Raw genomic sequence first — 17,319 nt, forward strand, 5'->3', positions numbered from 1 at the left:
CACACACACACACACACACAGGAAATATACTGCAAAGAGATGACAACATACTTTTTAATGCTTTTGTTTGTTTTTACTTTTGAGACAGAGAGACACACAGAATACAAGCAGGGGAGGGAGGGAGCTGTCACCACAGAGCCCGAAGCAGAGGTCAAACGCATGAACCACGAGACCACGACCTGAGCCGAAGTAGGACACTTAACCAACTGAGCCCCCCAGGTGCCCCCTAGGAGATGACAAAACAGTAATCCTGGTTACCTTTGCTGAGTGTGACTATAGTCTTGGGTTATTTCTAATTTTTCACTTCTCTGGCTTCCCATGTTATCTTCTGACTACAGACCCATTTTTTTATGATCACAGTCTCACTTTTAGATGAAGTGATAATATGATATCATGTTAGGACACACGCACACCTCTTTATTTGTCATGTGTTTTCCTCTAACTTCAAAACTTCTCTGCATTTCCCATATTGCCTTATTATCTTATTTTTAACAACAAACATTATTTTACAATGATTCTAATAACAATAACTAAGTTCCTGTATATCCCTGAGATGAGCCTACTGCACTAGCGAGCCTATATACCAGACTGTTTTGCCCAAATAAAGCACTGAAACACTCCTCAAATCTCAATGGTCTGGAACCAAAACACCACTGTAAAAAACACTAAAAGATAAAAACTCTCATTTTTTCATGAGCCTAGTACAGCGATATTTATGAATTCTATCCCACCATGCATTTTACAGTGACACCATGAAGTATAACCTAGCTTATATTCTACTACTCCCTTGTCAGACTAAGCATCATTATCATAACTGGGAAGAACTACTGAACAGTCTACCATGTTGATATAATCAAATTTATCAAATCCTTTTTCTACTGTTGAGCCTCTAAGCTATTTCTATTGTTCTGCTGCCATTATAAAAATGTAGCAAAAACCCCACATTTTATTTGCTATTTATGTCTCATGGTCCATGAGTTGCTAAGTCCACAGAAAGGGAAGTCTTAACTACACATGGGGAAAATCCTACAGCAACCCACTGTCAATCCCGGCTCTGCCCTTGGCCTCCACCAGGTAACTTAAACTCTACGTCCATCCTACAATTTCTAAAATAAGAATATTACCACCTGCCCTAGTAGTAAATCTGGTGAAGGTCAAAGTGGCTGATGTGGTAAAGAGGGGAAGTTATGCAAATCTTACATGTTACAACAGGTAGATATGCTATTTGGGGATCTCAACTCAGATGCCCATTGACTCACCTACCTATTAAAAACTCTGGGGGCCCTCAATGTACTAAACACTAAGCTGATGCTGAGATTATAAAAATGACAAAGAAAGAGGCCCATGGAAGAGAGCCTCATGGAGGATGACACAGGATGAAACCAAATGTTCAGGCAGGGGTCTGAACCAAGTGCCCGGGGGACTGGAGCACAGATTCGCCTGGGACCCGGGGAGGCTGCAGAGGAGTGGATACCTGAACCGGGTCTCAGAGGATGGAGAGAGACGGATAATGAAGGGTTAGAAGGGGGTGAGAGCCTATGAAGGAAAGGCAGTATGTAAAAAAGGATGGACTGTTCCAACAGTGAGCAGTTTAGAAGGCCAGAATGGAGAAGAGAAGGGCAGGATGTCTGAGGCTGGAGAGGAGGCCGAAGCAGGTGCTTCAGACACTTAAGTTATCACTTTACATCCAGTAGGATGCTTTTAAAAAACCAAAAAACAAAATCACAAGTTTTGGAGAAGCGGTAGAAAAACTGGAATCCTCATCTATTGCTGGTGAGATTGTAATATGGTTCAACCACTTTTTGACAGTTCCTCAAAATGCTAAACATATAATTACCATATGACCACAAAAGTCCACTCTTATGTACACACCCAAGAGAACAGTAAACATATGTCCTCATGAACTTGAATGTAAATGTCCACGGCAACAGTTAGGACATTAGCCCAAAACTAGAAACAAGTCAAATATCTGCCACCTGATAAATGCGTAAACAAAGTGTGGTATATATCCATCCAATGGTGCACTACTGTAGGGTGATAAGAAAGAATCAAAGACTGATATGTGCTGTGACATGAATGAAACTTAAAAACATTAAGCTAAGAATCAAAGACTGATATGTGCTATGACATGAATGAAACTGAAAAACATTAAGCTAAGTGAAAGAAGCCAATCACAAAGATCACACATTTCATTTACATGAAGCATCCAGAAGAGACAAACCTATAGAGACAGAAATTAGCGTAGCGGTTGCCAGGAACTGGGGCCATGGAAATGTTCTAAAATTAGACCGTGGGGGTGGCTGCACAACTCCTGAATATGCTAAAAACTGTCGAATGGGTCAAGTCTGTGGTATGTGAGTTATATCTTAATAAAGCTGTTAAAAATAAATGCAAAAAACCAGATCAAAGAATCCCTGAAACTGCTCCCACGGGGAGAGCTGCAGACATCCCTCCAGCGGGAACTTCACCTAACGCAGGCTCACTGAGTGCCTCTGCCGGAGGCCGGGGGCTAGAGGCAGAGAGAGAGCTCTCCTGTGGAGAGCAACGGCCAATGGCCTCTGCTTTCCATTGGACTGCAATTTCACAGAGTGAAAGAAAGGGTGGCTAAGGAACCATGTTATTTAATGGGGATAAGCGTTCTAAGTGGGAAGAACACAGTTCCACGACGGTCCATCAGAGGTCCTGCACCAGAACAGGGAGAGAAGGCAAGACTCTCTGAGGAAGTGGAGCTTGAGCTGAAACAGGAAGGATGAAATCAGGGCTGACCCAGAGGACAGTTGGGGCAGGGGAATCTGAGGAACCTGCAGGCACAAAGGACATGCTGAGGAGTGAAAATGGCACAGGTGAGCAAGCAGAGGAAGGCCACAAGACTACAGAGAGACAGCAGCCAGACCTTACGGCCACACTGAGGATCTGGTTTAAATCAGAGACCTGCAGGAATGCACTGGAAGGTGTTAAGCAGATGACTAGTGTGGTCCAACTTGCATTTTAGGAAAAGGGACTTTTGAAAGGGCCAGACTAGATGCTGGCAGATCCATTAAGGGGCCACTAGAGTAGCCTGGGAAAGAGAGAATGACAGCCTGGATGCAGGAAACGGCAGCGGGCATCATGGCCAGCAGATAAGATCTGCCAGGTACAGTGCACTTAACGTGCAAGCTGTCTTCATAGCAAGGTCTCCCACGGGCCTCAGAGACCTGCATGGTTACTGCCTCTCTCCCTTAATTCTCTGTATCGTTAACTCCTACTAACTAAGATATCTGAACACCTGTCTCTGTTTCGATACTTTTATCACCACTAATATGGCATCTGGCATACAAAGCTTCCGGTCTCAGTAACGAGAGAAACCTGGCCGTTCTCAGCCACCCCTCTTTGCTGGAGGACGGCCCTGAGATAAGGCTAAAAATGTGTAGCAGGAAAAACCTATGCTATCAGCATATGCAAGTTACACTTGGCCCAGCCCTTTCAACTCCTTACAAAAATGCGAGTCAGTTCAGATCATTTTTATGCTTAACACTGTTCGATACAAGAATGCTTGAGTGGCTCAGCTGGTTAGGAATCAGACCCAGTTCGGTTCAGGTCATGATTTCACCATGCGTGAGTTCAAGTCCCATGTCAGGCTCTACACTGACAGTGTAGAGCCTGCTTGGGATTCTCTCCCTCTCTCTCTTTCTCTCTGCCTTCCCCTGCTTGCTCTCTCTCTCAAAATAAATAGACTTTTTTAAAAAGTGCAATACATCCCCATTAGTCTTATGATTTAAACCAAATCCGAATGTTCAAACTAAAAGAAAATTTCCTTAATATCCTGGGAGGAAGAGCTATTCCGTTTTATAAAAATTGAAATAATACTAAAAATCCCCAAGAATTAGCTAAGTGATGACAAATCTCCCAGACGCTATATTACAGGTAAATTAGTTTTATTTGTCTTCCCACTGGAATGTGAGCTCCAGGAAGATGGAAATGCTAAACCAGTGTCCGCCCACAGCAGAGGCTCGAGAAGACTGCTGAGTGAAGGAAAGCCCCAGGACTGCTGTGCCAGACACAAAGTTCTAAGCAACGTCCTTTATTCACTCATCAGGAAGAAAGGGTCAGTAAGGTGATAAAGCTCATCATCATACACTGGTTCAAGGGTTTCCTTGGGGCACCTGGATGGCTCAGTTGGTTAAGCATCTCACTTCGGCTCAGGTCATGATCTCACGGTTCATGAGTTCGAGTCCTGCGTTGAGCTCTGTGCTGACAGCTCAGAGTCTAGAGCCTGCCTGGGATTCTGTGTCTCCCTTTCTCTGCCCCTCAGCTGCTCAAGCTCTCGCTCTCTCTCACTCAAAAAAGAATAAATATTTTTTAAAAAGTTTTCTCAATTTCAAAAGTTAGCCATGGGTTGAACCGTGCAAATCTACTTACATGCATTTTTTTCAATAAATAGAGTACAGTACTATAAATGTATGTTTTCCTCCTTATGATTTTCTTAGTAACTTCTTCTCTAGCTTACTTTATTGTAAGAGTACAGTGTATATTACATACAACACAGACTATGTGTGGATCAACTATTTATGTTATCTGTAGGACTTCCGGTTAACAGCAAGCTATTAGCAGTTAAGTTTCTGGGGAGTCAAAAGGTATACACAGATTTTGAACTGGGTTGAGGGTCAATATGTATCGCCTCTGCACTGCTCAAGGGTCACTCAAAGGGTTTACATTCTAAAACATCAAAAATATTTCTTTCCATGGAGCCACACTCAAGCAAGGCTGGAAGCAAGGAGAGGGGAAGACAGTAAGACACTCCTGAAAGAAATCTCATTTCTAGTGACCACAGTAGTTCTGTCTTCTTGAAAAGCAACCTGGCCAGATTTCACAAGCTCTATAAAATGGCTCCAAGTCTTTAACTACAGACACCCTCCTTACAAAATATACCCCAAGGAAACAGGTAATCCAGAAAGGAAATAAAGAAACTCATAAAACATGTACATGGACTAACGGTAATAATAACGAAAAACTGGAAATGCTTCAAATGATCAAAAACAAGATTAAACCAACTGTGATAAGCAACACCATGGACTATACAGCCTTTCAAAAAAAGAACATGGGTTCTACTGACACTTCATATATTTTATATATATGTGTATATATATAATCATACATATAATCATATGCATATACACATATATATATACATGTGTGTATATATACGCGTGTGTGTGTGTGTGTGTGTGTGTGTGTGTGTGTATCAAGATTTTTTCCAAAAGCAGAAAATAGTAAAAAGGGCTACAAAAGATACATAACTTTAGAGGACTACAAAGTTTGGTGTTTACTAGAATTCAAAATATATCTACCATTAAAATTACCTGTGTTTGTGAAAGCTGAATGCTCTGGACCTGTGGAAGCAGAAAATAAGCATTTGGCAGCTGTTTTGCAGACCCTTCTGTAGAGATTCTCCGAGTACCAATTCCAGATACCTTAAGGAAAAAAAAGTTTATTACTCCTCTATTTGTTTTGAAATGTATTTGCCATAACATTAAAATACCTTTCCAAAGGAAATCTGTATTCACCACCCTGACCTTTAAGACTGTATTAATCCAGGGGTGCTGGGTGGCTGAGTCAGTTAAGCGTCCAACTTCGGCTCAGGTCAAGATCTCACAGTGCATGAGTTCAAGCCCTGCATCAGGCTCTGTGCTGATAGCTCAGAGCCTGGAGCCTGCTTCAGATTCTGTGTCTCTCTCTCTCTCTGTGCCCCTCCCCTGCTTGTACTTTGTCTCTCTCTCTCTCTCTCTCTCTCTCTCTCAATAATAAACGTTAAAAAATTGTTTAAAGATTATATTAATTCAGTTACCATATTTATCTTTGTCTACAAACGAAAGTAAAAAAAGTTGCTATACTTAAGCCGAATGTTCCTCACTATAGCAAAGCTTTTCAGATATAGACAACTTTTCCAATATGGGAACAAGTATTAAATGGAATCCTATAAGAAATAACCACAATAATGATAGATCTTGGCTTGATTCCACATCCTAATAAAGATGTCACAGATACCACTTAAGATCAAGATTCCTAACTACTTTTGTGAACAACAAAAAACGATTCTTCACTCTCCATCCCTCGTGCCTTGATATCAATAGTAAGCTCCCTGAGAACTGGCCCTGAGTCTTTGTCCCCTGATCAGAAATATTTCCGAGCCCAGAAGGGAAGAAGGCAAAATCAGTAGAGACTGGCTTTATAGTTCCTCCCTCTGGACTGTTCATGAGGTGAGGACACAGAGTTCTGAAAGTCCAGTCTATTTTATAACAGAAATATAATATGGCAGACTTCTTCGTCTTGCTCCAATGTCCTTCAGAGATGCAGGGTGAGAGTTACAGGTCTGTGCTCTGCACAGAAGACAGCGCAGTGCGTGTGGCATGGGAGGCAGGAGAAGGGGGAAAGCTGGTGTGCTGAACGTCACTAAGGATCTTATATTCTAACAATATAAGCCAGGTGGCAACATTTCCAAAAGTCTTTTACAGAATATCGAAATCCCTTTGTTAAATCAACAACAAAATCATGGCACAAGAGGAAAAAAGCTTACTTACATGATAGGGAAGGACTCCATACGAGGAGGTATTAATAAATAAAGAACTTTCAATGCTTCCTTCTTCAGTAGGTAAGAAAATAATTCTGAAGGATGTTTTCCCCATTGCTGGAATTACCTGAAAGAAAGGTACCAAATTAGCCATTTGGAATGGCTTTCTTTAAAAGATGTCTCTCAGAGACTTTCTGACAGTTTCTGTTAACAGATGTCTGCATATTCTGTACCCTTGATTAAAGGTAACAGGAATCCCTAGGAATCCCCAAATGGAGCAAAATCCAACAATCTAAGAAGGTATCAAGGAACATACTACAGACTTATGGCAAGGCAGCTGCTGAGTCCTTTCACTTTGGATTGGGAACCCTGCGCCCTCACATCTTTCCTTTTCCCTCCTCTTCTGCACTCATGTTCTGTTCAATGGCCTTTATCGAACACAGTTCTAACCTTAGTTAAGTGGAAGGAGTCACCGACATACAAACCTGTCAGTACCTAATAAAGTCAGGAGCTGCATTACCTGGACAATCATAAACATAATAGTGGGCTTCCTCTTACACCATTTCCTTGAGTATCAGGTAGATATCAGTCAGTTAAATAAACAAATAAATAAAACCCACCAGTAATTGGGATTGTCATTAAAAGTCAAAGACCACTGAAATCTAAACTACTAGAAGACCAGGGTCTGGAGCTCTCTGTTAAGGTGCAAACTAACTTTATACGGAGCCATTCACTGCCTCCCACTCCTACACAAAGAAAGGAGTCCAATTCTAGACGTCTGCCAGGCAAAGAGACCATGACTATAAAACTTGTATTAATTACTAAATGTTTCAGCATTTGTAGTCCTTTCAAGACACATGATACTAAATTTCTTTAACCATGAAAAAGCCCTACTAAATACACAAACATTATACTTTGTTTAGACTCTAAGCTTTTTTTTCCATGTAGATACCAAGAGCCACCAAAATTATGAACAACTGAAAAAACAAATGCTAAAGCAAACACGGAGAAGGGAAGAGTTTGGGTAGCAGAAAAAGGGGAGACAGGGAGCAGAGAGTAAAAACTTCAGGCCAAAGACAGCAAGAAAATCTGGCAGTCCGCCACAGCATAGTTTCCAAGAGTACATCAACACTTACCCTGCAATGAACAGGAGGCACATGAAAATGTCTAGCAGCTGTAAACACTGAATTCACCACGACCTCACTATCCCTACTAGGGTTATACGCATAGAGAATCTTTGCCGCAGGGTGACCCAGGAACCTAGGAGGGGAACAAGGAGAAAAACAAAACAAAACAATGTATTGTGTGGTTCTAAATATAGCTATCCCCCCACCCACACACGCTGTACACATTCTTTAATCCCAGAAAACTGTTGACATTCATTAAAGTTAAAAGCAACAATTATTAAATCCTGTTATTACTAAAACATTCAATCCACAAAAACTCTTTAAAGAATCTTTCTTTTACAAGACACACTTAATGACAACCAATGGTAACGCCTCGCTGCTTTTTTGTGTTAGAAGAATTCAACACACATGGGCCATTAAATGCTCGCAAATACACAGAGTAGGAAATAGGTACTAGCTCTGATTCAAATGAAAATACATTTAGATAAGAAACTACTCAGAAAAACGCAGTTTTTTTCGGGTTGCTTCTCAATAGTAAGTTTAAAGAGGCTTTCTGGGGGAATGGATTTCAACTCACAAAGTGACTTGAAAGGAAAACTTAATTGTTGCTAAAGACCATTCTTCTGAGAACAATGAAATCTCAGCAGCACTTTCTAGCACTTGTTCTTACCCATTTAAATCATGAGTCTTGTGATGAAAGCCTTGGCTCCTCCCTCCACACAAAGGCACACACGAAAGTTTTATAAATGATTTCAAAACATTTGTGCACTAAGGTAAGAATGTCTGCTTTCCAGCAAACACCCTCACTGATGAGGACGCCCCTGTTAATTCTTTCTTTCCTCTGCTTTCTACCTGCAAGGCTAGCAAAGAACATCCCGGGGACAGAGCACACTCTTGCCCACCTCCCTGCCACAGTTCCCAAATCATTTACCTCTGATTTCTCCTGCCAAATTCCCTCCCCTTAACTCACGTTGTCATAAACAGTGAGCCAGTAAAAACTGCACTGAAACCATTTCTCCTGTTTTAATGCCCTCAGGGGCAGAGCCTCAAATATACTGCTCTCCTAAATACAGCCTAGAAGTAAAACTATATTTTAATTCAGCAAAACTGCATCTACCTTATGCTTGCATTTCTCTGATTTTATTCTGATTTCTCTGATACTAGAATTGTGTGTTTTAAGGAAAGTTCGGCGTGTGCTGTCTGTCTCACACGCACAGTGGGATTTCCGAACTACTGTATCACCGCCATCAAATCCTGCACGTTCTCCTTCCATCTTTTCCTCCTCCTTTCTTTTTTAAAGATTTTATTTTTAAGTGATCTCTACCCCCAGCATGGGGCCTGAACTCAGAACCCCAAGATCAAGAGTCAGATGCTCTACTGACTGAGCTAGCCACGCCAAGTGCCACCCCCACACTACTTTTAATCACAAGTCTTAACTCAAGGTTTAATACAGCCAATATTTTAAAAAATAGGTTCTTTACATCCAGTTATAAATAAAATATGCATCAGTGTGATCAAAACCTTATTATTATTATTTTTTTTAGTGTTCGTAGCTAACACAACTAAAAGTATTTCAGACTACCATGAGCACAAAGGGTCACCTCAGAGAGCACTGCCTGGGGCCGGGGAGGACTGGGCTCACATCTGTCTTTTCCTTCCATTAAATTAAATAAATAAAGACTTCTATGATTTCAGGCTTTAGGTAAATAATCCAACTCAATTGGCAAAATTATGAATACTTGTCCTTAAAGCTTTGTCTCCCATTCGTATCACTGGAATAAAAGATTTTTGGGGCACCTAGGTGGCTCAGTCGGTTAAGCGTCCAGCTTCGGCTCAGGTCATGATCTCACAGTTCCTGGGTTCGAGCCCCGCGTCGGGCTCTGTGCTGACCGCTAGCTCAGAGCCTGGAGCCTGCTTCAGATTCTGTATCTCCCTCTCTCTGACCCTCCCCTGCTCGCACTGTCTCTCTGTCTCTCAAAAATAAATTTAAAACCATTTAAAAATAAAATCAAATAAAATAAAAGATTTTTAGTCTAAAAAAATACAAATGTTTCCCAGAGAAAAACACATTAGAAAATCGTACTGCAAAACTGCAACTCTAGGGAGCCCAGTGACTGCATTGCCCAGAAACCTCAGCAGACCTGACCCAGACCTGGTTACCACTGGGCTATTTTTATTCTATGTTTTTTAATTCTATTTTTAAAAGTGTTATGAGGATAAGAGTTTCCTTCACTAGTGACAACTGGAAGGTACTCTATTAATTTAATACTACAAAAGAATGATTAAAATCTCTTAGGAATGATTAGCACTTTTAATCTCAGGCCAGGGGGATATTAACCCTTACAACAAATCCTACCAAGCAGGCAGAAGGCAGCTGGATGACAGGCTCCTGATTCCGCATCCCAGAGGGAAACCAAAGCTATGAAAAGGGACAGGGTTTGTCCAAGGTCAGCTTCAAAATAAACAATAGCAAAAGCTGAACAAGGGCAGTGAAGAAATCAGAAGGAGAACAATTGGGCTGAAGTTTGTATCTAAAGCCTATAAATTAGCCCATTTGTTAAAAGTAAGGTAAAACTTGACTAATTTTAGAAGTGTTCTAATTTAGACTACAGTTTGTTCTTATTTAGACTTTTTTAAGACTTCAGCAAAAATAATTTATTAACTTAATCATATCTTAGATCTCACTTATAAAAAAAAATAGCATGGTATGTGCTGGCTTAGAAATGAGAAGATGATTCTAAGACTTACTCAGTCACTTCTAGAGAAATGCCCTTGGGCAAAATACATTCATTACTTCTTAGCAAGAAATACATGAGCATCTGTAATCCATGCTCAAATACAGAGATATTTGAAAATCACACACACACACACACACACACACACACACACCCCTCTCTGTTTCTTGGTTTCTGTGTCTCTGTCTCTGTGTATGTGTGTGTGTCTCTCTCTCAGATAACACCTGCCTCCATCCACTATCCTTGTAGGACTGATATAAAACTCAACTCGCAAGGGACATGATTGTACTTGGAGAACTATAAAGTACTATGTACACAAAAGATGATTCAAGTCTAAAATGTAGTAACCTTTTTTGGGGCACCTGGGTGGCTCATTCGGTTAAGCATCTGATTCTTGGTTTCAGCTCAAGTCACGATATTGCAGTTCATGAGTCTGAGCCCCACATCGGGCTCTGTGCTGACAGCAGAACCTGCTTGGGATTCTCTCTCTCTCCCTCTCTCTGCTCCTCCTCTGCTCGCTCGCTCTCTATCTCAAAATAATAAATTAAAAAAAAATTTTTTAATGTAGTAGCCTTCTCAAATTAAAGATTTTAAACATTTGTTTTTCAACCTGCTTCCAGTTATCAGGACCAGAAACTGATGAATATGGCTAATTAACATATGTAGCTAATAATGCATCCATACATCAATGTGCATTGATCACAGGAATTTTATCTTACTGAAGAATAAATGTATTAGATAGCCAGCATCCTATGAACTGGAGTTGTTATCCTGATCTAATTGTACTTACTATATCCATCTTATTTTATCTACCAATCTGTAATATATATATTTTTAAAAGTAGGTCCTGCATTAGAATTTCTTTTTACAATAAAGACTTTTTATAATTTAAGTAAAATGATCTCTCAAAATCTGAAGCCAATAAGGTGTTATGATAAATTCAGCTTTGAACATTTCTCTACCTAACAATAAAAATGTAAAAAAACTCAAACACCAAAAAGCAGACACCTAGAATCTCGTAAAGTCAGCAAGCTCCCCTCACACTTTTATCTTTTTTTATCTTTTACAGAATCTCCTTTAAAAGCTCAACAAGATACTTTGACATTTAAAATTCATTCTCCCTTCACCTTAGCGTTAATCTCTGGATGATCAGAAGGAAAGGGAAAGAAGGAAATCCAGATGAATAAAGGAGGGCATACCAGGAGACCACCACTAACTCACCCCAGATGCTCCCCTATTACCACGCCTATTTCATTCACATAACTTTTCTTGTAACTCAAAAAAGCTCTTCTAAAACTGAGTGATGTTCCAGGCTGCTGAAATAAGCAGAGCTTTGACACCTGAAACACTTTTACTTCCATACTGGAAACTCTACTGACATGAAACTGCATCTATTCAGTGCTGCAATGTTCTGAATCCAGGGAGTTTCAAACTTCAAACACTTGTTAAGTGTCACAGTCAACAAGAGTCCTTAAGTCCCCTCTGCACAGCGTCATCGTGCTCTTAATTTCTGAAAGTTCCCAGATTAGCCCCACAACCAACACTCAGATCACATTCCCTTCATCTTAACGGTTCTTAACACTATGCACTCAGCTTATATGTGCTCTTCTCCACTTAACGTCTTTCCGAAGTCTGCATCGTGGTAACTAATGTTTGTACAGTGCAACTGTAAATCCCACAGCATCACAGCAGTAAAAACAAGCAAATGAATCTAATTAAAAGAATCCAGGGGCGCCTAAGTGGCTCAGTGGGTTAAGTGTCGGGCTTTGGTTCTGGTCATGATCTCACGGTTTGTGAGTTCAAGCCCTGCATCAGGCTCTGTGAGGACAATGTGGAGCTTGCTTGGGATTCTCTCTTTCTCCCTCCTTCTCTCTGCTCCTTCCCTACTTGTGCTTGTGCATATGTTCTCTCTCTCTTTCAAATTAAAAAAAAAACAAACTCAGAATTCATCAATATTTAGTGTTTCTCACTATAAAAGAACCTAATTTGCTGTAGAAAAACCAGGAATTAATATTGACTTCTTATCAAATTCTAATCACTATAAAATATTATAAAGTATATTTGTTAAAAACTGAAGAAATTGCTAAAACAATCTTACACTCTCCTTTTCACAAAAATATTCCTTTTAACAAGCCCCAAAATCAATATCCCTCATATTATTCATATATTTAAAATATATTCAACATTATATATATGTACATTTAAAATATATTAATATATTTTAAGTATATATATAAAATATCCTGAAAGCAAATAATGCAAATAAAACAAGTTATTAAAATTATAAAGAAAAGATACTTACTGAATTCCAAAATCTAGAACTGAGGGCTGAAAATGTAAGCCCGTTCCACTAAATAGTTTGTCTGAGAAGCTAAAAAAGAAAGACGAACAGATTATTTTTTGTTGCAGTTTTGAAACCTGAATGCTGAGTTAACAGTATACACTTAGGCCAATGGCTATCACAAGATATAATTTTACTCTCCTATAGAGGAGTCTGAACTAGATCTTACATGTAAAAATTGAAGTCTAATATAATTCTACAACTGCAAAAGTTTAAGATACTTTTAGATTATGGCTAGTATAACTTCATATCAAAAGTACAGTTTCTATAAGCATTCAACAAAAAGGAAGAAGCATTTAATTTTTAATAGGCATTTAATTCAGATTTCATTTCTGAATGAATTCAGATAATAGGACTACCTTCATAAACTCCAAATCAAGAAAAGACACACATGTAAGGTGAGTGGGGGTGAGGGGTTGGCGAGGGAAGGAGATGTGGCCTCACACATGTAACAGAGAACAGGCAGGAGCACACCGGGGCTGTCCCTGAAGACTGAAACCGTCACCAAGTCTGCATTTTTAAGAATCATCATCACATAGCAGGTCACATTTTCAGCAGCTATTAACGAATTATGATGATTTTCCTTCAGAATCAAGACACATACTGAATTAACTATCAAAATATATAATAAGGAAAATTTAAAAATATGTGTATAATAATATATATACACATATACATAAACATAAAGACAGAAAATACAAAATATGTGCATATGTGCTTGTATATGTGTGATTTATTATATACACCAAGAAACTATCAATGGTTATGGCATTTTAAAAGTCATGTAATCCCAAACTACTGAACTGGAGAAGCCCCTAAATGCAACATGTGTAGCTGTTTTCAAAGACTCTAGCAAGTTTTCTCAAATACCATCTTTCCATCATCTCTCTCCAACTAGCCCTGCACCAAACATGGTCCCAAGATTGGTCCAGGAGTGGACATCTGAGTTTCAGACCTGCTGGCCAGTAGAAGCTCTGTGACCTTCAGCAAGCCCGTTTCCCATTTTTCTTGAAGGTACAAACGATACAGAAACCAGAAAGCCCCTTCCCAAATCCTCGTTTCACAGGAAGGATCCTGGCTGCAAGTTCTCCTTCCTCCCTCCACTTTTCTGCCCTTTCTAAATCAAGGTGACATCTCAGTCTTCACCTGCCCAATTCCCACTTCTCTGCTTGTGTTGAGCTTGAACAGAGAAAAGGTAGGTTTACTGATCTCCCAGGACAGGACTAACTCCATGACTTGTGTACTAAAAGGCCACTAACACACCCAGTTGCCTCCAGAAATATTTTGAAGAGCCCCAGGAGGTGATGGGTGTAAAGAAGCACCAACATCACATATGCCACGGTCACCCTGCTCCAGATGGAGCTAGCCAGCACTCAGCATTCCAGAAGAAAAAGAAAATAGGCAACTTCACATGCCAAAAATTACCTTAGAAAAGTCAGGCTACTGTGTAAGTAATAAGTAAAACAACTAATGATAGTCTCTTTCTGTGTACCAAAACTAGACTTATCATCAGATTTCACACCCAACTTCTACATGAAGACAAGGTTTTAAGGATATAAGTAGTTCACTCAAGATCACATAGCTATTAAGAGTCAGAGCCGGAATTCCCATGCAGATCTGTCAAGGCCAGAAATATGAAGCTAGTATGAAGTGCAGGCCTATCCAAGTTCACAAGACCTACCCAAGGAACCAAGGCAGTCTAGCAGTTGGGTGAAGTTCGAGCTCCAATGTGCGGACAAACTTGGGATGTCAGGCCCAACGCCACCACTCTCTAGTCCTGAGCAGGTCAATCACTTAACTTCTTAAAAGTCTTAGCCTTATCATCTTAAAACGAAGATGACAACAGTATTTGCCATATAGTTATCCTGAGGTTGAAATAATAATGCCTTTGCTTCATGTCTGGCACACAGTTAAGAGCAATAACTATTAGATCATGTTACTAAGAGGAAGACTGTCATCTAACAAGAAAAGTAATGAGAACAGATGGAGAAGCCAATTAAGTTTGAGTCAGAGCTGACCTGGGGATTTAAAAGTCCCAAATAGGTAGCAGTAATTATCTCTGAATAGAACAGATGAAATATAAACCTGCACCATCTCATATCACAACAGAGATTTTTCAATCCCACAATCAGGAAGTGTTACACACCCAACAAAAATCAGATATGTAAGGTCCAACCTAAAGCAATAAAACTAGAAATAGACAGAATGCCTCTAACTTCAAAGAAAACCCTATTTCAATCTCATAATGGAGAAGTAAAACCATGTCAGTATTTCTTCCTAAAAGTCACAGAACAGATTCATCTTTCTCTTTTGTCGGTTTCAGCTCACTTGAATTTGGAAAGGAGATCAAGTTACAAAGGGATTCAGTATTATTGTCTAAGGTTAAAAAGTTAGTACTCGTAGATAAAACCATTTTAGATGTAGGTACTGCCCTGGAGAATATTCGCACACATGCACATGTCCTCAAGTATCTGTTAAAGGCTTTACAGGGAAGAGCACCTGGGTGGCTCAGTCAGTTTAAGCATCAGACTCTTAATTTAGCTCAGGTCCTGATCTCAGGGTTGTGGGATCAAGCCCAGTGTCAGACTGAGTGTGGCGCCTGCTTGGGATTCTCTCTTCCTCTCTGTCCCTCCCTTTCACCTCAAAAATAAATAAATAAATAAATAAATAAATAAATAAATAAAAATAAAAACATAAGCAAAAGTTCTTTTAAAAAGACTTTAGGAGGAAAGAAGCAGCAAATTGCCAAAATTTAGTCAACTACAGACATCAAACAAGCATCCTCAAATATCAGTGGTAGCTAAGAAATTATACTGTGTTTAAAGACGCCAAAGTTTTCACTTCCCAATCGATGACATCAAAGTAACTGAAGCCTTAAGAGCTATAGCAGTAAAATACAAAATCCCTTCCCTTTTCTCCTTTCAGTCAAAAGTCAGCATTAACCTTTTCCCATGTGTGCCCTTAATACTATGGATGCTTCTTTTACATCACAGTTCACCTGGTCTCTTTCACTCTTCGGAATTCCCTTTGTCTGGCATAAAATAAACTCAGACATCTTGCCAAAAAAAATTAGAAAATTCTGCCACATATTTCTAATGCTTACCCTTCCCCCACCAGCAAGGTAATTGTAAGGAAAAGCCCTTATTAGAAGAGAAAAATAAAAGAGGAGCCATTTTGCTTCTGTAACAGGAGTGGGGCATAGGAGATCTAGAGGTGACAGTAATCTGAGGTGAGGAGACTTTTGTTTATATGGACCCCACCCCACACACTCTCTGCACCCTTCTAAAGACGCCCACCTGCTGCAAAGAGCTGAATCTTCCCTCAGTGGCAGGACATGTGGACAAGGAATCTACACATTATTTGGAAAGAATATCGTCACCTGACTTTTTCTCTTCCATCATCTTCTCTTTTTTAGGAAACTTCAGCTAACGTTTTTTCTCTGTATATAATACAAAGAAACAGTTAAAAAAAAAAAGTGGCTGGTATAAGAGAAAAGAACATTTCTCTGGAAATGAGAAGAGCTTGGTTCAGGTCCCAGATATGATATGAGCGCCCACATGACACCAGGCTTCAGTTTCCTCTCTCTTTTTTTTAATGTTATTTATTTTTGAGACAGACAGAGACAGAGCTTGAGGCAGGGAAGGGCAGACAGGAAGGCAGACACAGAACCTGAGGCAGGCTCCAGGTTCCGAGCCTGACGCGGGGCTCAAACCCACCTGAGATCATGATCTGAGATGAAGTCGGACACTTAAACCTACTGAGCCACCCAGGCGCCCCTTCAGTTTCCTCTTCGACAATTTGAAGGAGCTGGACCAGACTTCAGGCTCCAGGATCCTTAGAGAAATGTTCAGATGTCCTGACTTCTTATTCCTAGGAAAATTATGTCTATCTGCTGGTATCAGACACACCCATTAAAAAAGTTCAGTCCAATGATTTCAATAGGGAAATGAATTAACTATAACCAACTGTTCAAGCCATTCAGAAATGTTATCTAACCAAACACATCATTCCAAACACAATGCTCCACCTCCCTGAAATGAGCAGCAGGACCCAAGGACTGTGGACCAGGCCTCAAGGGCTCTTGGCAATTCAGGAAGGACTTGCTGCACGCAGGGCAGGTGACCAGCTCTAGAAAGACCTTCCCCTCAAAATTACAATCCAGGAAGCCAGACAAAACTTGGGTGCTAACAAGCAAAGTGCATAGATCAAGGAAGTTCAAAGGAAGGAATAGAAATCTCTGAAAAAGTGGGGAAAGGTGGGGGTGGGAGGGAGCAGGGCCCTGAGGAACAGTTACCGCAAATGGAAGCTGAAGGGAGGCCACTTCGGCAAAGCAGACAGCAAGAGAGAAGACACAAAGGTAAGGAAAGCACAGGCCGCATCTGGAGAACACCATCCAAGTAAGGAAAACATACTAGAAAGTTGGCGTGGAGCCTCTGAGTCGTGAGGTACAGAGCACAGAGCAAGGGAGGTGAGCATGAACAGTCAGGAAAGGAGGGGGCAGACAGGAGGGCGGCCAGCAATACAGTCTTAACTGGAGGACAAGGATAGGATGTGTGCGAGCCGGACGCC

The 17,319-nt window shown here is 40.3% G+C and overlaps 1 protein-coding gene across 4 annotated transcripts in view; it reads right to left on the minus strand.

The window, feature by feature from the left end:
- TMEM131L (transmembrane 131 like) overlaps positions 1–17,319 on the minus strand; it is a 159,728-nt gene that overhangs the window by 71,618 nt on the left and 70,791 nt on the right. For all 4 annotated transcript variants that reach the window (XM_029939886.1, XM_029939876.1, XM_029939895.1 and 1 more), the window contains exons 3-6: positions 12,712–12,780; positions 7,684–7,807; positions 6,558–6,674; positions 5,340–5,450 (exon numbers count right to left, since the gene is read on the minus strand). In XM_029939886.1, coding sequence (XP_029795746.1) covers positions 5,340–5,450; positions 6,558–6,674; positions 7,684–7,807; positions 12,712–12,780 — 421 coding nt within the window. The remainder of the gene's footprint in view (positions 1–5,339; positions 5,451–6,557; positions 6,675–7,683; positions 7,808–12,711; positions 12,781–17,319) is intronic.

The sequence above is a fragment of the Suricata suricatta genome, chromosome 1, assembly GCF_006229205.1.
Source record: "Suricata suricatta isolate VVHF042 chromosome 1, meerkat_22Aug2017_6uvM2_HiC, whole genome shotgun sequence".
NCBI classification, from domain to species: Eukaryota; Metazoa; Chordata; class Mammalia; order Carnivora; family Herpestidae; genus Suricata; species Suricata suricatta.